Genomic DNA, 20,529 nt, shown 5'->3' with positions numbered 1-20,529 from the left:
TCTCGAAAAGTAACCAATTTTAGATTTTCCATCCAATAGAATGCTATTTTGGGCACTCTATGGGCAGGGAGAGTTATTCATTGAATTAATCAACCAACCCTTTCTCCCTTACATGTAATTGAATCTTAGAATGAAGTGGAGAGTGTCACTGGGATGCTGAATGAGGCAGAAGGGAAGACCATCAAATTGGCCAAAGATGTTGCATCCTTAGGATCCCAGCTGCAGGATACTCAGGTAAGTATCATGCCTTATCAGCTAGGGAATGGGAGCAAGACTGAGACACAAATCCTCTTGGTTTGGAAATTTGGCGTGTTCTTTTCATAGGAGCTGCTCCAAGAAGAAACACGACAGAAGTTGAACGTGTCTACTAAACTTCGCCAGCTGGAAGATGAGAGGAATAGCCTACAAGACCAACTGGATGAAGAAATGGAAGCCAAGCAAAACCTGGAGCGGCACATCTCAACTCTTAATATACAGGTGCCATCTTGATCTCAGTCAAGGGACAGTAAGGATTTGGAAAGAGGCAGAAGGGTTTATTCTAAGAATCTATGCTATACCCATGACCCAAATCAGTTCATGAGCCTGAATTCTTATTAGATTTTTAGACCCAGAGGACCCAAAAGTGTGGACCATGTTGTTTAGATCATTGGTGTAGCTATTAGTCACTCCATTTTCCCCCTGACTGGATGTCTTCAAGAAGAATAACCTTGGTTTACTTCATTTTACAAGATTAGGCCACAAGATAAACTCATTTCAGGTAACTAAGCAACATATATCCTCTTACCTGAATCTCTTCTTATTTTAGCTCTCTGATTCAAAAAAGAAATTGCAAGATTTCGCTAGCACTGTGGAGGGCCTTGAAGAAGGCAAAAAGAAACTCCAGAAAGAAATTGAAGGTCTTACCCAGCAGTTTGAGGAGAAGGCAGCATCTTATGACAAACTGGAAAAGACTAAGAATAGGCTTCAACAGGAGTTGGATGACCTTCTTGTGGACTTGGACAACCAGCGCCAACTGGTGTCCAATTTGGAAAAGAAACAAAAGAAGTTTGACCAGGTAGAATCTGCTATTATAGTCTCTTTGCCATGGTGGTTCACATAGTAGTCAAGTGAATCAAGTTAGTATTTGAAGTTCCTCTGGGTATTTTTGTTTTATATTTCTTCTCAATGAATTGCCACCTAACCTCTGGTCACAAAAGAATCTTGATCTCAGATGTGGAAAATGAAGAGGTATCCTTACAGTGAACCTCTCCGGACAAGGAAACCAATATGGAAAATACTATCATTAATAGAATCATTTTGACTGTTGGGCTGCCAAATTTAGCTAGCATTGACAAGGAATATGTGGTATATATTTATGTATTTATGTACATTTATGTGTAAATACATGCATAAGTACATGTATGTATTTACATAAATATACATATTTATATAAATACATGCACCCTATTCCAAATAACTCAAAATGATTTAAGAATCAAAATTATTTTATTTTTTTCATTTGGATATAAAATCTTACTAAAATATATTAAGCAAAGATTCCTTGCAAAGTATACTAAATATAGTTTAACTTTTTCTCAATAACCTGAGTCATTGTTAAGATGATCAATTATTTCTAGTTATCAAAAATGGACCTTAGAGATCATTTAGTTCAATTCTCTTCATAACCTGATTTGATATTATGCACCTTTAGTGAATAGGTATTTACTGCCTCCTAGAGGACATTCCGTTTTTTAAAATGTTAATTCAAAAGATCCGATATTGGACATCAATTCAACCAACTGAACTTGATTAGTGTTTACATTTAAATTAATTTCAAAATATATGTATCATAAGAGTTTTTTGGTTGTTCCTGCTAAGATCCTCATTAGGAATCTGTGTTTTTTGCCTGTTCATTGTCACTAACTTTTCCTATTTATGATTGTAGTTAATGTGTACTTCATTCTTCTGGTTCTGCTTCTTTTTTTCTAACTTTGCATTATTTCATATAGATATTTTCCCAATATTTCTATGTACTTCACATCTATCAGTTTTAATTGAATCATAGCATCTTACTATAACTTATCACCATGTAATTAATTCTTGCCCTAATGAATATTTAGGTTGCTTCCAGTTGATGTGATTACACATAATGCTACTATGAAAAAGACATATTCTTTTTGACTGGAAAAAAATTTGGGGGATATATTCCTAATAACATAATAATTGTGTCAAAGAATATGATTATTTTTGTAGTATTTACTGTGTCCTACCAGATTGCTCTCAAAAAATATTCTACAAATTTACAATTCCTATACCTGTATCTCCACAATTTCACTAATACTGTCCTTATTTTTTATTTTCCTGTTTAAGGGGTGTGAAGTAACATATTAAATTTGTTTTAATTTTCATCTTTCTTTATTACTGAAGATGAGCATTTTTCCAATTTTTCTATTTTTCCTATTTTGAAAATTATCTGTTTATATCCTTTGATCATTTATCCGTTGTGGACTTCTCAATGGTATCTTGCATTAGATAGGTTCATGAGAAAGTTCTCTCTTTAAATCAAAATCTATTTCTCTATAACTTCTACCTGCAAAATTAAGTCTAACCCTTATTTTTTTCCATTGTTTTATTGATGCCGTTTTGATAGTAAAGTAATTTCTGGATATATATCCTCCAAAAGACACATTGACACCTCCTTTGTAACACAGAAAAATATTTAAGTAAAACTAACAAAGAAAAAACTTCTGACCACAATTGCAAAACTCCATTCCTTGTCCTTCACCTTGTTACAGAAAGGAGGAAAAAAGTGTCTTTTGATATTCATTCTCTGGGACCTAGAATGATTAGAATTCAGTCGTTGCTGTTGCTGTTTGTTGTTTACATGACTCATTTTGTATATGATTTGACTTTTTTTTAATTTGAAGCTATTCAGACATGTCTTCCCAAGTTACTCTGAATATGGCACAGAATACACTAAAATTGGTACAGTCATTCCCTAATCAATAGGTACTCATTTTCTTTCCAGTTGTTTTTTTTTTTGCTATCTCAAAAAAAATGCTGTTATGAGTATCTTGTCATATATAGTATTTTTCCTATACCTCTTTGGGGTGTATTTCTAGGATTGCTGGATCCCAGACTATTTCTTGTATAATTCCAAATCGGTTTGTTTTCTTTTTACATTTTGTTCACATTTAGTTTTTGCTTTTAGTATGCTCACAGAAAATTAGAACAATTTAAGCAGGAGTTTAATAGCAATTTTTGTAAGCAAAGTTACATTCCATATCTAAATCAAATTGGTCAAAGCTTCTCTAGTATTTATAAAACAAAAGACAAGATGTTACACAAAGTGATTGCATCTGAAGATTTTTTCTTTATTCTCAAAGATGACTGGAAAAGAAAGCATTGCCTGCTGTAAATTGTTTTCTAATACAACTGAACCAATTCAAAATTCTATCAATAGAGTACTAGTAAGAATCTTCCCACAGCTGATCCAGATGACTATATCTGGATTTTATCCTCTTTGTCAATTTGACAAGTTTCCCTTTTTAATAAGATATTTCTTTGGATATTTGAAGACCTCATATCCTCAATTTTCTCTTCTCCAGTGAATTATCATCTGGGATATTCCCTAATTGTTTTTGGTTTTGTTTTTGTCTTTTTTTGTGGCCATACTGAAGTCCACTAAAATCCATGTATTTTTTTTAAAATATGAATTGCTGCTAAGTCATGGTTTCCCAACTCAGAATTAGGAAAGTTGTTTGTGTCTTTTTTTAATCTATAGGTGAAATTTCACAGAATTTCAGGATCTTGGTTTGGACTCATTGTTTTGAGCTTCACAAACCCATTTTTAAATTCAAAATGGGTCACACTGCAGGGTCATAAAGCAAGTGGAAAGGGGAAGGGAAAAGGAAAGTAAGGTTATTTTTAATTTATATGGTAACTACTGTTATGTTAAACACTGTGCTAAGTGCCTTGCAAATATCCCATTTGATCCTCACAAAAACCCTGGGAGGTCTTTGTAAGGTACATTGATTTACCCAGGGTCACACAGCTAAGTGTCTGAGGTCAAATTTGAACTTGGGCTTACTGACTTCCAGAACTCTAATCATTGTGCCACCTAGTTGCCCTAAGTGGGCAGAAATATAAATATTTCTGACCATTTTACTCCTCTTAAACTGCAAAGCACTATTGAAGCCCAGGAGAGGTTCAGACCTGCCAGGTTGACTCCTAAGATCTTTAACTAAATGCTTTAATTGCTTAGCCCCACAGATGCATACATATGTAGATATAAGATAGATAGATAGATAGATAGATAGATAGATAGATAGATAGATAGATAGATAAAGAGTATAAAACTTCTATGGTTCTATAGAACAGGCATGCCTTCTGGGACATCTGAAGCACATGAGTGCACCTCCCTCTATATTAAGTGGTCTCAGATTTATGTGATTTTACAATTCTGCTTATTTTTTCAGTTTTAATCTCTTATCATCCCTATTAGCTATTTCTTCTCCTTACTGTCAGTGTGCCCTTACTGCTTGTAATCTATTTTAGAGTCTAGGTAAGGATCTAACACTCTCTGACTATGGATTATGCATAGATTTTGGACATCAAAAGTTTTTATTGTAGTTGATTTGTTTTTCTTACTTCTAGTTATCTTCTGGAAGCTTAAATTTTCCAGTAACTGGATCTTTGTATAAATGAGGAGTTACTATGTAATATTGTATTGTTTCTTTGCAGATAAAATATTATGCTAATAGTAATAGTTTGTTATGCTTTGAGGTTTTCCAGTGGTAGAGATGGAGTTATGCTGGTCATCTCCACTCTCCCCTGGCCATCTTGGTGAGCAAGAGTACATATTTGTGACAGATACTAATGTACAGGGAACTAAAGCAAAGGTAACAAGCCCATAATGGAATTAAGTTCTTATTTGGATTTAACTTCAATCAAACCATGTTCTGGACAGCATTAGTCATCACTAGACTGTAATAGAATTACATATAGAAAGGTTTTTTTTAAGTTTTTAATGTGGTCAACTGAGAAAAACTAAAGTAGAATTATTGTGTTGAATTGTTTGCATAGATAGCTAAATTATTTCTAGATGGAATACAGATTTTTTTTCTGCATTGGAGATTAAGAAATGAAGACAAAAACATGTGCAGATGCAACCTCCAAAGTCCTTAACATTTACCTAGCTGGCATTTACCTCCTTGTTTTTGGCTGATTTGCAGTTGTTAGCAGAGGAAAAAAACATCTCTTCCAAATACGCTGATGAAAGAGACAGAGCAGAGGCAGAAGCTAGAGAGAAAGAAACAAAAGCCTTATCCCTAGCCCGAGCTCTGGAGGAGGCTCTGGAATCCAAGGAAGAACTTGAAAGAACCAACAAAATGCTTAAAGCTGAAATGGAAGATCTGGTTAGCTCCAAGGATGATGTGGGTAAAAATGTAAGTCTTCCCCAATGCCTCTTCTCATCTGTTTTGTGCCAGTTTTACCAACATTGGTCCCTTCATTTATTCACCACTAGAGCCTACAATTGCCAGATCCCACCAGTTACAAATACAGGATAGAATTCAAAAAGTAAGGGCTGAGCTCAGATCTTTGGCCAGACATATGATTATATCACCATAACACCTGAAATTGGAGTAGAGCTAGAGAGAATTGCAATCAATGGGGAAAAAATAATTGGAGAACTAGGGAAGAAAGGAGAACTCTGCTTTTAGGACAACATTGTTATTTCTGAATATCCTATGTACAGTTAAAAGCAATGTTACTCATTAGTAATCTTCATTGTGTTATATAATAACTAAAACAATGATAACAATAATAATACTTATAGCACTTTAATATTTGCAGATTATATTACCTGTTTTATCTCAATTGACTTCACAATTTAGTGAAGTAGATGCTATTATTATCCACATTTTATAGATGAAGAATTTAAAGATGAGAGAGGTTAGGTGAGTTGCCCAATATATCTTATAAAGTATCTGAGGAAAGATTCAGATCTCCTTGACTCCCAGTGCAACATTTAACATTCAATATACCATCTGATATTACCAACCTAATTATACAAATGATGGTAAAAATAATATTATTTATTCTGACTAAAAGGTTCATGAACTAGAGAAGTCCAAACGTGCTTTGGAGACCCAAATGGAAGAGATGAAGACACAACTGGAGGAGTTGGAGGATGAATTGCAGGCCACTGAGGATGCCAAGCTGAGGCTGGAGGTCAATATGCAAGCCCTGAAGGGCCAGTTTGAAAGAGATCTCCAAGCAAGGGATGAGCAAAATGAAGAGAAGAGAAGGCAACTGCAGAAGCAGGTAAAGAGTGACTGTCCCTTATAAAAATTAACAATGAGGATACATGTAGGTAGTAAATTATTTCACCTAACTTGGATGGGTACCATTAAGATCAATATACATATCTTTTGGGGTGAAGTTAACTTGCACATAAGTTAATAGACATTCAGAATAATTTACAGTTATCTTCTCCTTAGTTTCATCTTACTTGATTATCCAAGGCCAGCAGCAAGCATATAAGATTCCTTTACTGAAACTCCCTTACAAAAGTCTATACTTAACCCATCCATTAGAGAGTTAACTGAGTAAAATAGATTTTGTTCAGGATTGTCTAAGTAGTCAGTGTCAGAAGTATGTTTGAACCCAGGTATCTGAACTCTTATCTCCTATGTGATGCTACCTCTATCACTTACTTAAGCTCTTGTTCATATATTAGAATACCTTTATTTGCCAGTAATATAGAGATTAAGTAAAACTATTAAAAATAAATAGTAAAAGTAAAATAAAGAAAAATCATCTAAATTTTAGATAGTAAGAAACATTACATCATGAGCATTTAATTATAAATGTACAAAATAAAAAAACACAATTCAAAATCAAATGGAAAATTCCAAAATGAATCATTTTTTTTGGCGAGGGTTTTTTTTTTTTTTTGATGAGGCAATGGGATTAAGTGACTTGTCTGAGGCCACACAGCCAGTGTCTGAATTACATTTGAACTCAGGTCCTCCTGATTCCAAGGCCAGTGCTCTATCCACTGTGCCACCTAGCTGCCCCAAAACGAATTTTTAATTTTAAAAAAAGATTTTGGATAAAATTTCTGGGTGTCTTCAACAAATAATGCTCATACCATAATAAAAAAACTGTGTGGTTAGTCACTACTTCCCTAGATATGTTGTCTCCTATAAATATAAACTCCTTGAGAGGTAGGACTGTCTTTGCTTTTTTATTTGTATATCTCTAGTGCTCAACAGAGTAGCAAAAACTCAATATCCATTCTTTTATTCATTCATGCCATATAATTCCATAAATAGTTGAGTTAAACCAAATTCCATGTTATGTTGAAACATATGGTGAAACATATCATAATGAAGCTGAAGTATGCCTTGAAAATTAATGATAATAGTAGCAGCTATTAAAATACAATATTTTAATTACAGTGTTGGTAGTTGTTTAAAAATACCATTGTCCCATAGCAGCTCACAATTATACAATTCTTTGCATTTATAAAACACTTTACATACCTCTCTTAATCCTCACAACAATACTGTTGAATAAATAACAATACTAACTAGGACAAATATTATTTCCATTTTAAAGAAAATTTAGTCTCAGAGGTTAATCAAGATAATTATAGAGGTAGGGTAAATAAATATATATAAATATATATATAAAAGTATATATGTAGACCTATATATGTATGTATATACATAAATACCATGTGTATGCGTGTGTGTGTGTGTGTATAGACCCTAGATTCAGGGGTCTATTCACCACATCACATCCTAGGTACTCTCCCCTAGCAAGACATTTACTATAGAGTGAATGGAACTTAATCATTAATCAATAAGCATGTATTAAGGACGCAATGATATACTGGACATACAAAACTCTTTGTAACCCAGCCCCCTTCTACCTTTCCAGTCAACCATCTTATACCATACTCCTCAAGCAAATGCTCTTCAGTCCAATGAAGCAGGCCTCTTGCCTATTTCACAACCAAGGCCACACAGCTAGGTAATTATTAAGTGTCTGAGGTCGGACTTGAACTCAGGTACTCCTGATTTCAGGGCCAGTGCTCTATCCACTGCGCCACCTAGCTGCCCCGAGACTACATCTCTTGACTGGACATTTTCTGTAGTCATCCTCCAAGCCTATGTTTTCCCCCTCACCTCCACCTACCATTTTCCTGGCTTCCATTTTCTACAAAAACCCTTCCCAATCCCCCTTCAATTCCATTATCTTCTCTCTATTATTTCCAATTGAACATTTCCATAACTTGTTTGTATATAATGGTTTGCTTGTTGTTCCCCTACCCCCATTAGATTGTGAGCTCCTTGAAGATAGTGACTGTCTTTTGCTTCTTTCTATCTCCCAGGGCTTAGCACTGACTGATAACTCAAGGGAACTTAAAAATGTTCACTGATTGATTGAATAGACAAAGAATAATCATGATCAGTCCCTGCCCAGAAGGTGTAGAAATTCTAATAGATAAAATAACATGTGTATAAATAATCACATACAAGATACATAGTATATATACCCAAAATGTGAGAGGGCACTAGCAGCTTGGATATAAGGGAAAAGGCCTCCTCCAGAAAGTGGTATCTGAACTTTGAGTCTAACTGACCTATGTGAGGAAAGGAAAAGAGTGAATTAGGGAAAAGGAGTAGGAAAGTAGAAAAAAGATAAAAGAAGGAAATAGAAAGAAACGAATGACTTAAGGATGTCCTGGAGCCAACTCATACCAGCTCCAGGAATCTGATTGTTAAATTTTCAGTGTGAGCATTTAGCCCTTGAAAAATGGCAAACTCTATAAATCCAGTCTTGATTTATTGATTTTCCAAAATTTAATAAATGAAGGAGAAAATACTAATAATGCAGATTAAGCATAAAAGTGTGTTTGTACTTGGGTAGGGGAGGGGTGGTGCTGGAGGTACAGATTTATGAACATTTACTAGCACATTTCCTTCAGGGGTAGTTCTGAATGGCAGTGAATCACCTTGATAATTGTGTCAGATTACACTGAGGGAATCTAGATGTATTTGGGCTTCATTTGGACACCTGCAGCTACCCTGGGCACTAAACAAAGTCTCTCCACTTGAGAAAATTCTGAGTTGGAAATTATGTTGGTTGAGTTCCCCTATCATGGATATACCTCCCCATAACTACCATTTCTCTGACCCAGCCTTCAGGGATAATGGTTAAATCTAGGTGCCTCCCAGAAAGTAAACTGATACCCCGCCAACTTTTCCTTTTCTTGATTAGCTCCATGAGTATGAGACAGAACTAGAAGATGAGCGAAAGCAGCGAGCCCTGGCAGCTGCAGCAAAGAAGAAATTAGAAGTGGACATCAAAGATCTGGAACTCCAGGCTGATTCAGCCATCAAAGGGCGGGAGGAGGCCATCAAGCAACTCCGTAAACTTCAGGTGGGTGGAATTCCTTCTTGAGTATATTGGACTTGATATAAATCCTTAATCCAGCTACATCCATGGATCTCAGAGAAAAAGACAGGATGTGATCTTTTTGACATTATAGCCTTGTGAGAGAAATGATTATTAGTAACCAGTGATTTGAAGAGATCTCAAGTTCTCTCCTTTTTCTAAAGTCCTAATTTCAAAAGTTCAGTCTCTTGAAGACATTACTGATAATGAGAAAGCCATTGCGCTCTCTACTTAGGTTTGGGTAGGATAAATTCTTTGAATAGATTGCCCAAAATTGTGGCTAACTTAGAAGTAAATGACATAATCAAAGTTCATTTGAATAGGTTCAGTCCCTTATTGCAATATTGTTAACCAATCAGAGTTGATTGCCAATCTTGAGAACACTCCTCTTCCTATTGGAGGCTTTGAGTCAGCCACCATGATTGTCTTTGGTCAAAGAGAGAGATGACCATTCTTTCAATAATAAACATTTTGGTATTATTAATAAAATCATTAAATTATCCAGAAATTATGTTTCTCAAACTTTTTGGGGCTTTTTTTTGGTAAGACAATGGGGTTAAATGACTTGCCCAAGACCACACAGCTAGGTAATTATTAAGTGTCTGAGGTCGGATTTGAACTCAGGTCCTCCTGACTCCAGGACTAGTACACTATCTACTCCATCACCTAGCTAACCATTAGCCAGCTTCCATGTGCATGACTCCATAATAAGCAGTAGAGGTAATACAAATTGCAGAGAAGGTAAATTCCATCACCCCAAGAGACTTCTCTTCTCAGATAGGTCAATCTGGACACACAGAATAAAGTCAAAGAAGAACTAAAAGTCAAAACAGCATAAGGAGCTCTGTAGCTACATGTAGCTACATGTAGCCTATAGTAAGAAGGGCAAATCTAAGTTTGAACTGAAAGGGAAGCCAAAGAGCAGAACTTTGTTTTAAAAAGGAACAAACTCTGGTCAAAGGAACAAGAATTTAATTTTCTTTTCTCTTGCTGAACAAATCCAGGCTCAGATGAAAGACTTTCAAAGAGAGCTGGAAGATGCCCGGGCCTCTAGAGAAGAGATCTTTGCCACTGCTAAGGAGAATGAGAAGAAAGCCAAGAGCTTAGAAGCAGACCTCATGCAACTCCAAGAGGTAAGACTTTACCTGGAAAAGTAAAATTCTCAAGTTACATTGTAGTAACTACATACTTATTCATCAATGTTCTCAATTCTCCCACCCATATCAATCTTTTTTTACTGTGAATATTTCTCCAAAGAAAGTAATAAGATTGAGGAAACCAAAGTTATTTTCTATTTTCCTGATATAGATTTCCTTTTTCTCCTGATAAGATGTTGAATGACTGTTTCCAAGTCTGATTTGGTTAGTCTACTTTCTCTAAAAACATAGATATGGATGATCCTTAGGTAGGATGCAGATCCCAGCAAGGAACACCATGAATAACATTCAGGAATATGATCCAAGAGTTTCTTCTTTTGAAAAACATCAGATTTCTCTTTTCCTCTAATTCTGCAGGATCTTGCTGCTGCAGAGAGAGCTCGAAAACAAGCTGACCTAGAGAAAGATGAACTGACTGAGGAGCTGGCCAGCAGTGTGTCTGGGAGGTAAGTGATCAGTCTCTGCGCTCACTCCTTGGGCAAGCAATATTGCAAAAAAACAAAGAGCATATAGGGCAAAGTAGTTTCACTCCTTCAGGTCTTTCTGGTGTTTAAGTAAAAACAGACCAATTAGCTTGAAGAAACATTTGAACAGACTGTAATTGAGCTCACCTTTACAATGAGAAATGCATGGAAATTCTCAATGAAGCTTTGTCATTGGGATGAGAATTTAAGACTGAAAAAAAATCCTCTAGGGAGAGCTTATTACACGTTGTTATTTAACAATAATTGAATTCAGCATTTCCTATCCAGGACACTTTGCTAGAGGGTGTTCCATTTTTTTTTTGAGAGTAAATGCTACAGTAGGTAGCTATAGTAGTAGAAAATAGTAGAAAGAAAAATGGGTAAATGAATGACAAGGAAAAGGAAAATGACAAAAAAAATCTGCTGTTCCTCATTCAGGCTTAGATGCTTAAAGAGGAGATATTATCCAAATTTCTAACTGATGTCAGAAATCCATGATTATTCTGTTATTCAGGAATGCCCTGCAAGATGATAAGCGCCGTCTAGAGGCTCGAATTGCCCAACTGGAGGAAGAACTGGAAGAAGAACAGGGCAACACGGAGGCCATGAGTGACCGGTTCAGGAAAGCCACCCAGCAGGTAAGGATTTGACTAAGAGCCTGAAATGAATGAATTGAGGCATCATATACATTATGATTTTGAAGCTACATGTGATATTATAGATAACAGTTATTGAACCTGAAGTTGGTAAGACTGACACAGATGCTTGTTGACTTTGTGGTTCTGGTCAAGTCATTTAACTACAGTCTGCCTCAGTGTCTTCACCTGTAAAATGAGGATAATAATAGCATAACTTAGGTTAAGTTACTGTGAGGCTAAAATAGGTTATTTGTAAAGGACTTTGCAAATCTTAAAGCCCTAAAATAAATGCTATTATCATTAATATTTAAATATTAAATAACAATTTAATAATAATAATTAAATATTAAATCACTATGTAAATGCTATTTACATAGCATTACTATTATTACCATTAACCAAAAGTGCAACAGTACTATGGTATACCTTGTAGTGTTTACTATATCCAGCATGTCTGTCAATGAATCACTTTGTATCACTATCTTAGATAGTTTTTATCTTCCACTTAAATTAAACGTCATAATTCCTTTCCTCATGGGGCTGAATGGGTCTTTCTCTTGAGCCCTGAACTTCCTTTTCCACATCTACCCAGGCAGAGCAGCTCAATAATGAACTGGCTACAGAGCGCAGTGCAGCCCAAAAGAATGAGAGTGCCCGACAGCAGCTTGAGCGGCAGAACAAGGAGCTGAGGAGCAAACTCCAAGAGATGGAGGGAGCTGTCAAATCCAAATTCAAGGCAACTATAGCCTCCTTAGAGTCTAAGATCGCCCAGCTGGAGGAACAGGTGGAACAGGAAGCCAGGTACCAGAGGACCTCACTCCACTTGTATCTATCTGCCTTCTGATTTCAGAATGACAAATTCTTTGGATCCATGGGAGCTAACCCAGTGAAAATGTTCTGACTTAGAGGCAAGGAAAAGCAAGAATTATGTCTTCAATTCTAGGTAGTAGGGAACTGAGGACTACAGGCTGTGATTGATCACAATATGAACTTGCATAAATCATCCATTGGTGATAAAATAAGCTCTTTCAACAGAAGGTATTTTCCTGCTCCAAACTTTTTCTCGTCTCCATAGAAAGATTAATGTTGAAGTTAAAACATTCCCTTTTTGATGATAGATAATTGAAGTCAAGGATCACAGTATATTCCTGTAGCAGTTAGTTCTGATTTTTATTGAAGTTATTTTAACTGTAAACCAGAGGGCAGGTAGGTGACACAATGGATAGAGCACTGGTCCCGGAGTTCAAATTTGGCCCCAAACACTTAATACTTACTAGTTTGGTGACCTTGGACAAGTCACTTAATCCCATTACCTCACAAAAACCCAAAATGCATACATGTGTGTGTGTGTGTGTGTGTGTGTGTGTGTCTCACACACACACACACACAGACATATGGATGTTTGATGGGGTTTTTGTGGGAAAATTACTGGAGTGGTTTGCCATTTCCTTCTCCATTGGATTAAAGCAAATAAAAGTTAAATGTCTTACCCAGCATCACACAGCTAGTAAGTGTCTGAGGCCAGGTTTGAACTCAGGGTTTCTTGACTCTAGGCTCAATGCTCTATTCACCAAGTTACCTAGTTCCCTCCTAGTCACACAGAATCACACAGCAAGTAAATGTCTGAGATTATATTTGAACTTGGAATTTCCTGATTCTAGATTCAGTGTTCTATGCCCTTTGCCATCTACTTGTCTCAAAAAGGAAAGTAACTCCTCTGGGATAAAGATGAATGAATTTTTCACCATGAGACTGCAAAGTCTTGTATTTGACCTATCTTCCTGTCTTTCACTCAGTAAATTTGGCTTGTTCCTTTGCTGTTTGTAGGGAAAAACAGGCAGCTACCAAGACGTTACGCCAGAAGGACAAGAAGTTGAAAGAAGTCATGTTGCAAGTGGAAGACGAAAGGAAGCTCGCAGAGCAATACAAAGAACAGGTAACTGGGCAGGTGGTCTCCTTCCCAGGGCAATTTAGCCTTGTTCTTTGCCTTTGCTTGACTTCTGGTTCTTTCTTTCTAGGCTGAGAAAGGTAACACTAGGGTGAAACAGCTGAAAAGACAACTGGAGGAAGCAGAAGAAGAATCCCAGCGCATCAATGCCAACCGCAGGAAGCTCCAGAGAGAATTGGATGAAGCCACAGAGAGCAATGAGGCTATGGGTCGGGAGGTGAATGCACTCAAGAGCAAACTCAGGTAAGGTCAGAGGTAGAATCTTTAGGGACCTCCACCAAGGTCTTCCCAGGAAGTTTTATTTACTTAGAAACTACTCTGGTGGAACAGGAACCAGTAGAAATCTAGAGTATAGGTTTTTATGTTCAGTCATTTTCAGTCATGTCTGACTGCATAACTTCATTTGGGCTTTTTTTCCAAAGATACTGGAATGGGTTTGCCATTTTCTTCTCTAGCTTGTCTTACAAATGAGGAAGCTAAGACAAACAGGGTTAAATGACTTACCCAGAGCAACATGACATGAGCTAGTAAGTGTCTGTGGTCAGATTTGAATTTATGAAGATCAATCTTACTGACTCCAGGCAGAATGGAATATATATATGTATGTGAATGGTAGAAAGGACTGTGACTTCTTTTTCTCAAATGCCTTTCTGAAATTTCCACTAGTTGAAAGTCAGTGATAACTGTGCCTCCTTCTCCTGACCTCTTAATTCATTCCAGAACTTTGAAATATATGTATATATATATATATATATATTTGATGATAGATAATTGAGGTCAAGGATCACAAGATTCCTGTATCAGTTAGTTCTGAAATTTATTGTCATTTAACTATAAATATAGATGTATATATATATATATATATACATGCATATGTGTATATATATATTATATACATTTACATTCATATATATATATATGTATGTATTAGATATCCTATCTTCTCTAGGAAGAAGAGTAAATACACTACAGAAGAATTATGTCCACACTAAGAGCTCTCAATAGTCAAAAGGTCTGAGCCATTGGGTCCATTTGAAGAGAGCTCCAAGATCCCACTTTTACAAGGGACCTAAAGCAGTTTGTGACTCTCTAAAGATAGTTCCTGAATTATAGCTATGCCATACCTTTAGGAAGAACCCATTATGAGCAAAAAGGGAAAATATTGAATTATTTGTAACAAGACTATGAGCCTCTCCTGGCTAGAAGGGAGGCAGTGTCCTGGGACCAGTTCAGCATTGTTGGCTGCTGAAGGTTTTTGAACAAGAACAAGATGACAAGGGCTAGTCTTAGCAGTCCTTGCAGACTGGTGAAATAAAGGATGAATTAAAGGGCAGAGTATTAAATATTCTGCTATTATTTTTAAATCTCACTTTTTAGTTGAGTTTTGGGTTAAAATTTTTAACAGTTCCCTAGTTTTAGTTATGCCTAACTAAACAACATGCTATCTCAGCTACATTTTGTGCATAAAATATCAACTGATCAACTTTTTAATATTCACTGAGTAGCTGTGGGATGCCTAGCTTTATAAAAAAACAATTGGGGAGAAAAGGGGGGCATTGAAGAAGATAAAACATCCCTGTCCTCAGGAAACTTACAAGCTATATAAAGAAAAAAAGGACATAATTAACAGCCAAAATTGATGATACAATATATACACCAAATAATTGTTTGGAAAAGGTCAACAGCCCTTTTGCTTTGCCTAGGTGTCACTCTCTGTCTGCAGGTCTAGAAAGAGGAGGTCTAAGAAGAGGAGAAACTTCTAGTCAGGTCTCAGGTGGTAATTCAACACAACAAGGATTGACAGGTTTCTCCAGGAAATATGGCCCTCTAAAAAGAATAGAAATTTATTTCCTCAGCAGGATATACCTTATGGAACTGTAGGAACTTTTCTCTTTCTATGGCCTAAGCATAGCATGTTGCCAGTTACATGGTGGGTATTCATTTCTACCCCCTTATTAGGTGTAAAAGGCATGAGCGTGATGATCTATATTAAGAAGAGATAAAACTGATATGTTACCAAAGGCCCTTTATCCACAACTTCTCGGCTTCTGTTTCCAAGTCAGACTTCTGAAATAATTCATTTGAATACTCTTTTGTCCAAGCAGGGAGGCAGTAGTACAAGGCATTCACAAAGTATGAAATGACATACCTTTTTAAGTGAAGCTTTGGTATACAGAAATTTACCAGCCCAAGCTTTTAAAATTTTTTTTATTTTTATTTATTTTTTTAATTTAGCTCTCCTTCTCTAAAAATATAAAGGTATCTTTGCCCTAGGTACCTGGGTATCTTCAAGGCTGGTTTAAAAGTGCTCTACCATATGCTTTAAAATTTATTGAAAAGTTACATAAGTAAATGGAATTCTTCCCCTTTTCCAATTGTAACCACCAGGGACTCTTCTTTCTTTGTTTCAGAGGCCCACAGGAACCTTCGCAATGACTCACCAGGTACCATGCCTTCAACTTTGCAGCTCATTTCTGTTGTACCAAGTTTTCATTTTCTTTTTCTTGCCCTAGCAAATTTCCATGAGATTCCTGCAAAATCTGAAGGCTCAAACATCTTGGTACCAATTTGTCTTTTATCCCAAGAGACAAATATTACAATAAGACTATCCCTTGACCCATTTTCTTTCTCTACTTCTAGGAAACACTCTAGCATGTGATTTTTACACTGAATGGTACTTAATTCTTAAGAATGAAAAGCTGTTCACTGATTGAATTGCTGGAGTTTTCTTATCTGCATGAAGTCTTCTTCTGCATCCTTAAAATCACATTGATAATTGAGCATCAATATTCTACCATTGATACAATTTTTGGGCTTTTTTTTTTTTCGGAGAAATTGCTCCCATCTGGCTATTATGGGTCACAAATCATATTAAATCACAAAGCAACCACGCTTATGGAAACCACAACCAATGTTTTCTCACAACTATGCTTTCACAAATCGTAGCGACATCAGGGGAAAAAAAGAAACCTATCACCAAAATATTTCATTAGTACATGATATGCATGAAGCTTGAGAATGTTCTAATTCCCAATGACCTCTTTACTCAGTGTAGGTTACAAGAAGGTATAGGCTAGCCACTGCAAAACCAACTACCATCCTTATGGCAGAGTTGTTTTTCAAAACCACAGGAACAATGTATTCATGGAATGTAGGGCAGAACTCTTCAGTTGAAAATGCTTATGAAATCTTTTGCAAGAGATGTAACTTTTAATTTCTGAAAAGAGTTGTGTCTTTTCCTATCTAAAGTTATATCATTTGCAAACTGGTTTGCTCCTAGTTTTATTTCAGAAGCAAAATAACCTATGTTGTAATATTTGTATGATTCTTATCTTTGGGGTGGTCTCTGCTTTGCTACTATCACCAAAATATTTAAAGATGAATCATGTCTTAGCAAAGACTTTAATGTCAGCTTTACATCTTTCAAATTCTGCAGAACCATCATGACTCCTCTGGTAGATGCAGTTCTAGGCTTCCCATGTTATTTGGGGGAGGAGGGGCAGAGGGGGAAGCACTTTTTTGAAAAAGGCAGGAACTTATTTCGACAAGCCTAGGTTTGATTTGCTACAAAAGAAAAGGCTACCTCCTGTTAGCAAAACTACCAAGTACTAGTTTAAGTACTTAGTTTAAAAAAAAACTAAGCAGGGTCCCCCAAAATAGTATTGTCCTTAAATTATTTTTTTCTGGGTTAGTTTTCTCAGCTTAATTTACCCTAGAATCAGGTCCTTAACTACAACATTTAAGTGTCTACCCTTATCTCATAGTATAAATAGATCCAACCTTAATTCTTGGCACTAGGGTTTGAAACTATTTTTCAAGACAAGGATTTCCAGGTCACAATGTCTCCTCTGGGTACTGGCATCAGGACAGAAGGCAGGAAATCATATAGGACTAGGATTTTAATTTTTTTTCCATCATAGGATAATAGGATTTAGAGTTAGATGATGATGTTTGTCTTTCATTCTCAAAGAAGACCATGACATCAGGGGAGGAGATGCCAGGGCTGTGCTAAGTCACTAGCCTCACTTTCTTCTCCAGAGCCATCTGGGTCCAGTGGCCAGATAAGAATCAGGATGATTGAAGATGGTCCTGGATTAGAGGAATTCAGAGTTGAGTGACTTGCCCAAGGGTCATAGAGCTAGTAAATGGCAAATGTCTAAGGCCAGATTTGAACTCCTTTCCTCCTAACTCGAAGGCCAGTGCTCTATCCACTGCACCACTTAGCTGCTCTTAGAGTTAGAAATGATCAGGTCTAGCCCAATTTTACAGAGGGTGAAACTAAGAAGATCACAGAAGTTAAAAGTTACTTGTTCAGATTCACACAAGTGTAGATCACATAGTGGTAGAGATGAATTGAAACCCAGATATGTCTTTAAATACTACTCTTTTCCCAGCATTCGACTGCCTCATCTGTATTGCCCCTAAAATATCCATCTTTCAACTACTTAGTTGAGGCACTTTAACACATTGCAGTTGTCTTTATTTTACTGGAGAACCTTAGTCCTCTCCCTTTTCTTTCAACTTTTGACCTGAAAGATATAGCAGTAACTATGGTATAAAGGGTGTGTGTGTTTGTGTGTGTGTTTGTATGTGTGTTTGTGTGTGTGTGTGTGTGTGTGTACACATACTAGTTCTCAGAAGGGTATCTTACCTTGCTGTATGTATATATGTAGCTTCCCCTTCTCCCCTCCAGTTCACTGCTGTCACTGACTTTAGTGTTGGGAAATATTGTTCTAAATGATTAGGCTTTGAGTGAGTTTAAGTAGAATTTACTGAAGCTTCTAAGACCAAAATAATAGTTAGCCTACAGGAGTTACTGCTTACCCTTTGAAGTTCTTAGGTGGTTTTTAAGGCCTAAACATCCATCCTTTGAAGTGAGTAAAGCTGACCTAGTCTTCTGCAATGACATGATACAACTTTAACTATTTATCCATGATTGCTGCTCATTTAGAAAAAACATATTCCAAAATCTGGTAATATTTGCAAGCCAGTGTTTTCATATTTGCAATACAATCTGTGTGACCTTTGCTGCTTTTCTCAGCGATCATGAAATATAGACCCCTGCTTATGTTTGAAATCTTACCTCAATATAGTTGCTCCTTTGGAATTAAAAAAAAATGATCTTTTGTCCCCAACATGTCTACCAAGAGCTATAGTGCTAATAGGTAATTTTCTATTACAGGAAACACTGCTTGCTCTCAGATGTTGACAAGGGAGCAAGGCCTATCTTCAAAGTCAAGGATATAAAAAACTAAACTAGGGATAATTTTCCTCCCACCCACCTAAAAGCATTTCTACTCTGCTGGGAAAAAATTCTCTTTTGTTGCTTCTTCATCTTTCCTAATATTTGCAGACTCATTTCATTTAAATCATTTCTTCCAACCTAGCAAAATAAATTTGAAAATGGACATACTTTCCTCTTCAAAATCAGGGAACATTCATCAGTTTTTCCCTTTGATATTTTTAGATTTCTTATCATTGTGACAGGTAGTCTTTCAGCTGCTGTTATAGTGTGAATTTTTACTTATAAAAGCACTTTATCTCAAAGTGAATCATAACTAGTTACTACCTGAGGAGCACATAGGTGGAGGTAGCTTTCCCAAATTAGTACTAAAAACCAAATAATTTAAAAAATTTTTTAAAAAACCTTTACCACTCCCTAAGACTATCCCTTCCCCTTCCACACACTTCAGGGTGCTCTTTGTGACTCTTTCCTCTTGAAAGATACCTTTGATTATTTACTTATACTGATGTCAAATAGATAAAACTTTTTTTTTGAGGGAGGAAAAGAACAAACACTTACTATGGGATTGAAGTTAGTCTTGGACTTTTAGAGATGGAGAGTCCTACTTTCATAAAAGGGTTTGAATGAAAACCCTTTTCTTTTAATGAAGAGCCACCTCCTTTCATAAAGAAAAAGATAAGAATATGCCCTTCACAACTTTCCAAATATAGATTATAGCCTGGAACTAACATAAGACATGTTTGGGCCAACTTAAATGATCTAATCAATATCTTAAAAGCATTCTGGATTTCTTTAATTCAAATTGTATTCTCATCTTCCAACATAAATGGGAAGAAATTGATTTCTAAAAGATGTTTTATTTCTCAAAACACACAGGAGAGGAAATGAGACATCTTTTGCCCCTCCTAGAAGATCCGGAGGCCGAAGAGTGATTGAAAATGCAGAAGGCTCAGATGACGAAATAGATGCCAGAGAAACAGACTTCAATGGAACCAAAGCCAGTGAATAAATACTCTGCTTGCATATCACACTGCAGCCAGATAACCCAAAGGACAATATTTAGCACTGTCTAAATCAATTTTCAGTTCCAGTACCACAAGACACTCAAAAAACACTCTTACAGCAATGATTAAAAAGCACAGTCCTGACTTCAGGGCATATTGAAATTTTCAATTGTTATCAAATTAGAAAAAATAATCTTACCAGGAAATATGTGCCATGCATGCATGTCTTCTCTCTGTACCTCTTGAACTGTGCAAATGTTTTGATATTTTTAGAAAGAAAATACAACCATAGTATTGAATCACTGGCAGTTTTTAATCCCAGATGAGCCTTAGTTTACATGAAATGGGGACAGTCACTACAAAAGGTTGTCTTACCCCATGAACCTTTTCTTAACTGCATACCCTTTGTCTGTTCTGCATATGCCCTTGTTTGAGGTTGTTTTGTTTCCTGATTACTATACTTCTGATGCACAGTTCACCAAAACAATGAAGTGCCTTCATTAGTCACATATTAAAAATGAAATAATTTGCTCAAACTGATAAAGCAGAAATGTTGCACTGTTTTATATGCACCCCGATTGTGCTTAAAGACACTTTCACTAATAAAAGGTAATAAATCACTA

General features: G+C 36.2%; 1 protein-coding gene across 3 annotated transcripts in view; it reads left to right on the top strand.

Moving 5' to 3' along the window:
* Positions 1–20,529, top strand: part of MYH11 (myosin heavy chain 11) — a 137,803-nt gene extending 117,274 nt beyond the window's left edge. For 2 of the 3 annotated variants that reach the window (XM_074196483.1, XM_074196482.1), the window contains 13 exons: positions 130–234; positions 325–477; positions 806–1,054; positions 5,214–5,426; positions 6,094–6,306; positions 9,274–9,435; positions 10,455–10,583; positions 10,965–11,053; positions 11,586–11,709; positions 12,302–12,510; positions 13,537–13,645; positions 13,728–13,900; positions 19,779–20,529. In XM_074196483.1, the coding sequence (XP_074052584.1) occupies positions 130–234; positions 325–477; positions 806–1,054; positions 5,214–5,426; positions 6,094–6,306; positions 9,274–9,435; positions 10,455–10,583; positions 10,965–11,053; positions 11,586–11,709; positions 12,302–12,510; positions 13,537–13,645; positions 13,728–13,900; positions 19,779–19,911 (2,061 nt within the window). In that variant the 3' untranslated portion in view covers positions 19,912–20,529. Of the gene's footprint in view, positions 1–129; positions 235–324; positions 478–805; positions 1,055–5,213; positions 5,427–6,093; positions 6,307–9,273; positions 9,436–10,454; positions 10,584–10,964; positions 11,054–11,585; positions 11,710–12,301; positions 12,511–13,536; positions 13,646–13,727; positions 13,901–16,068; positions 16,102–19,778 lie in introns of all 3 variants that reach the window. The other variant, XM_074196484.1, reaches the window with a different exon arrangement.

The sequence above is a fragment of the Macrotis lagotis genome, chromosome 8 (assembly GCF_037893015.1).
Source record: "Macrotis lagotis isolate mMagLag1 chromosome 8, bilby.v1.9.chrom.fasta, whole genome shotgun sequence".
NCBI lineage: Eukaryota > Metazoa > Chordata > Mammalia > Peramelemorphia > Peramelidae > Macrotis > Macrotis lagotis.
The sequence above is the reverse complement of the archived record's forward strand: the minus strand, read 5'-3'. Positions and strand labels throughout refer to the sequence as shown.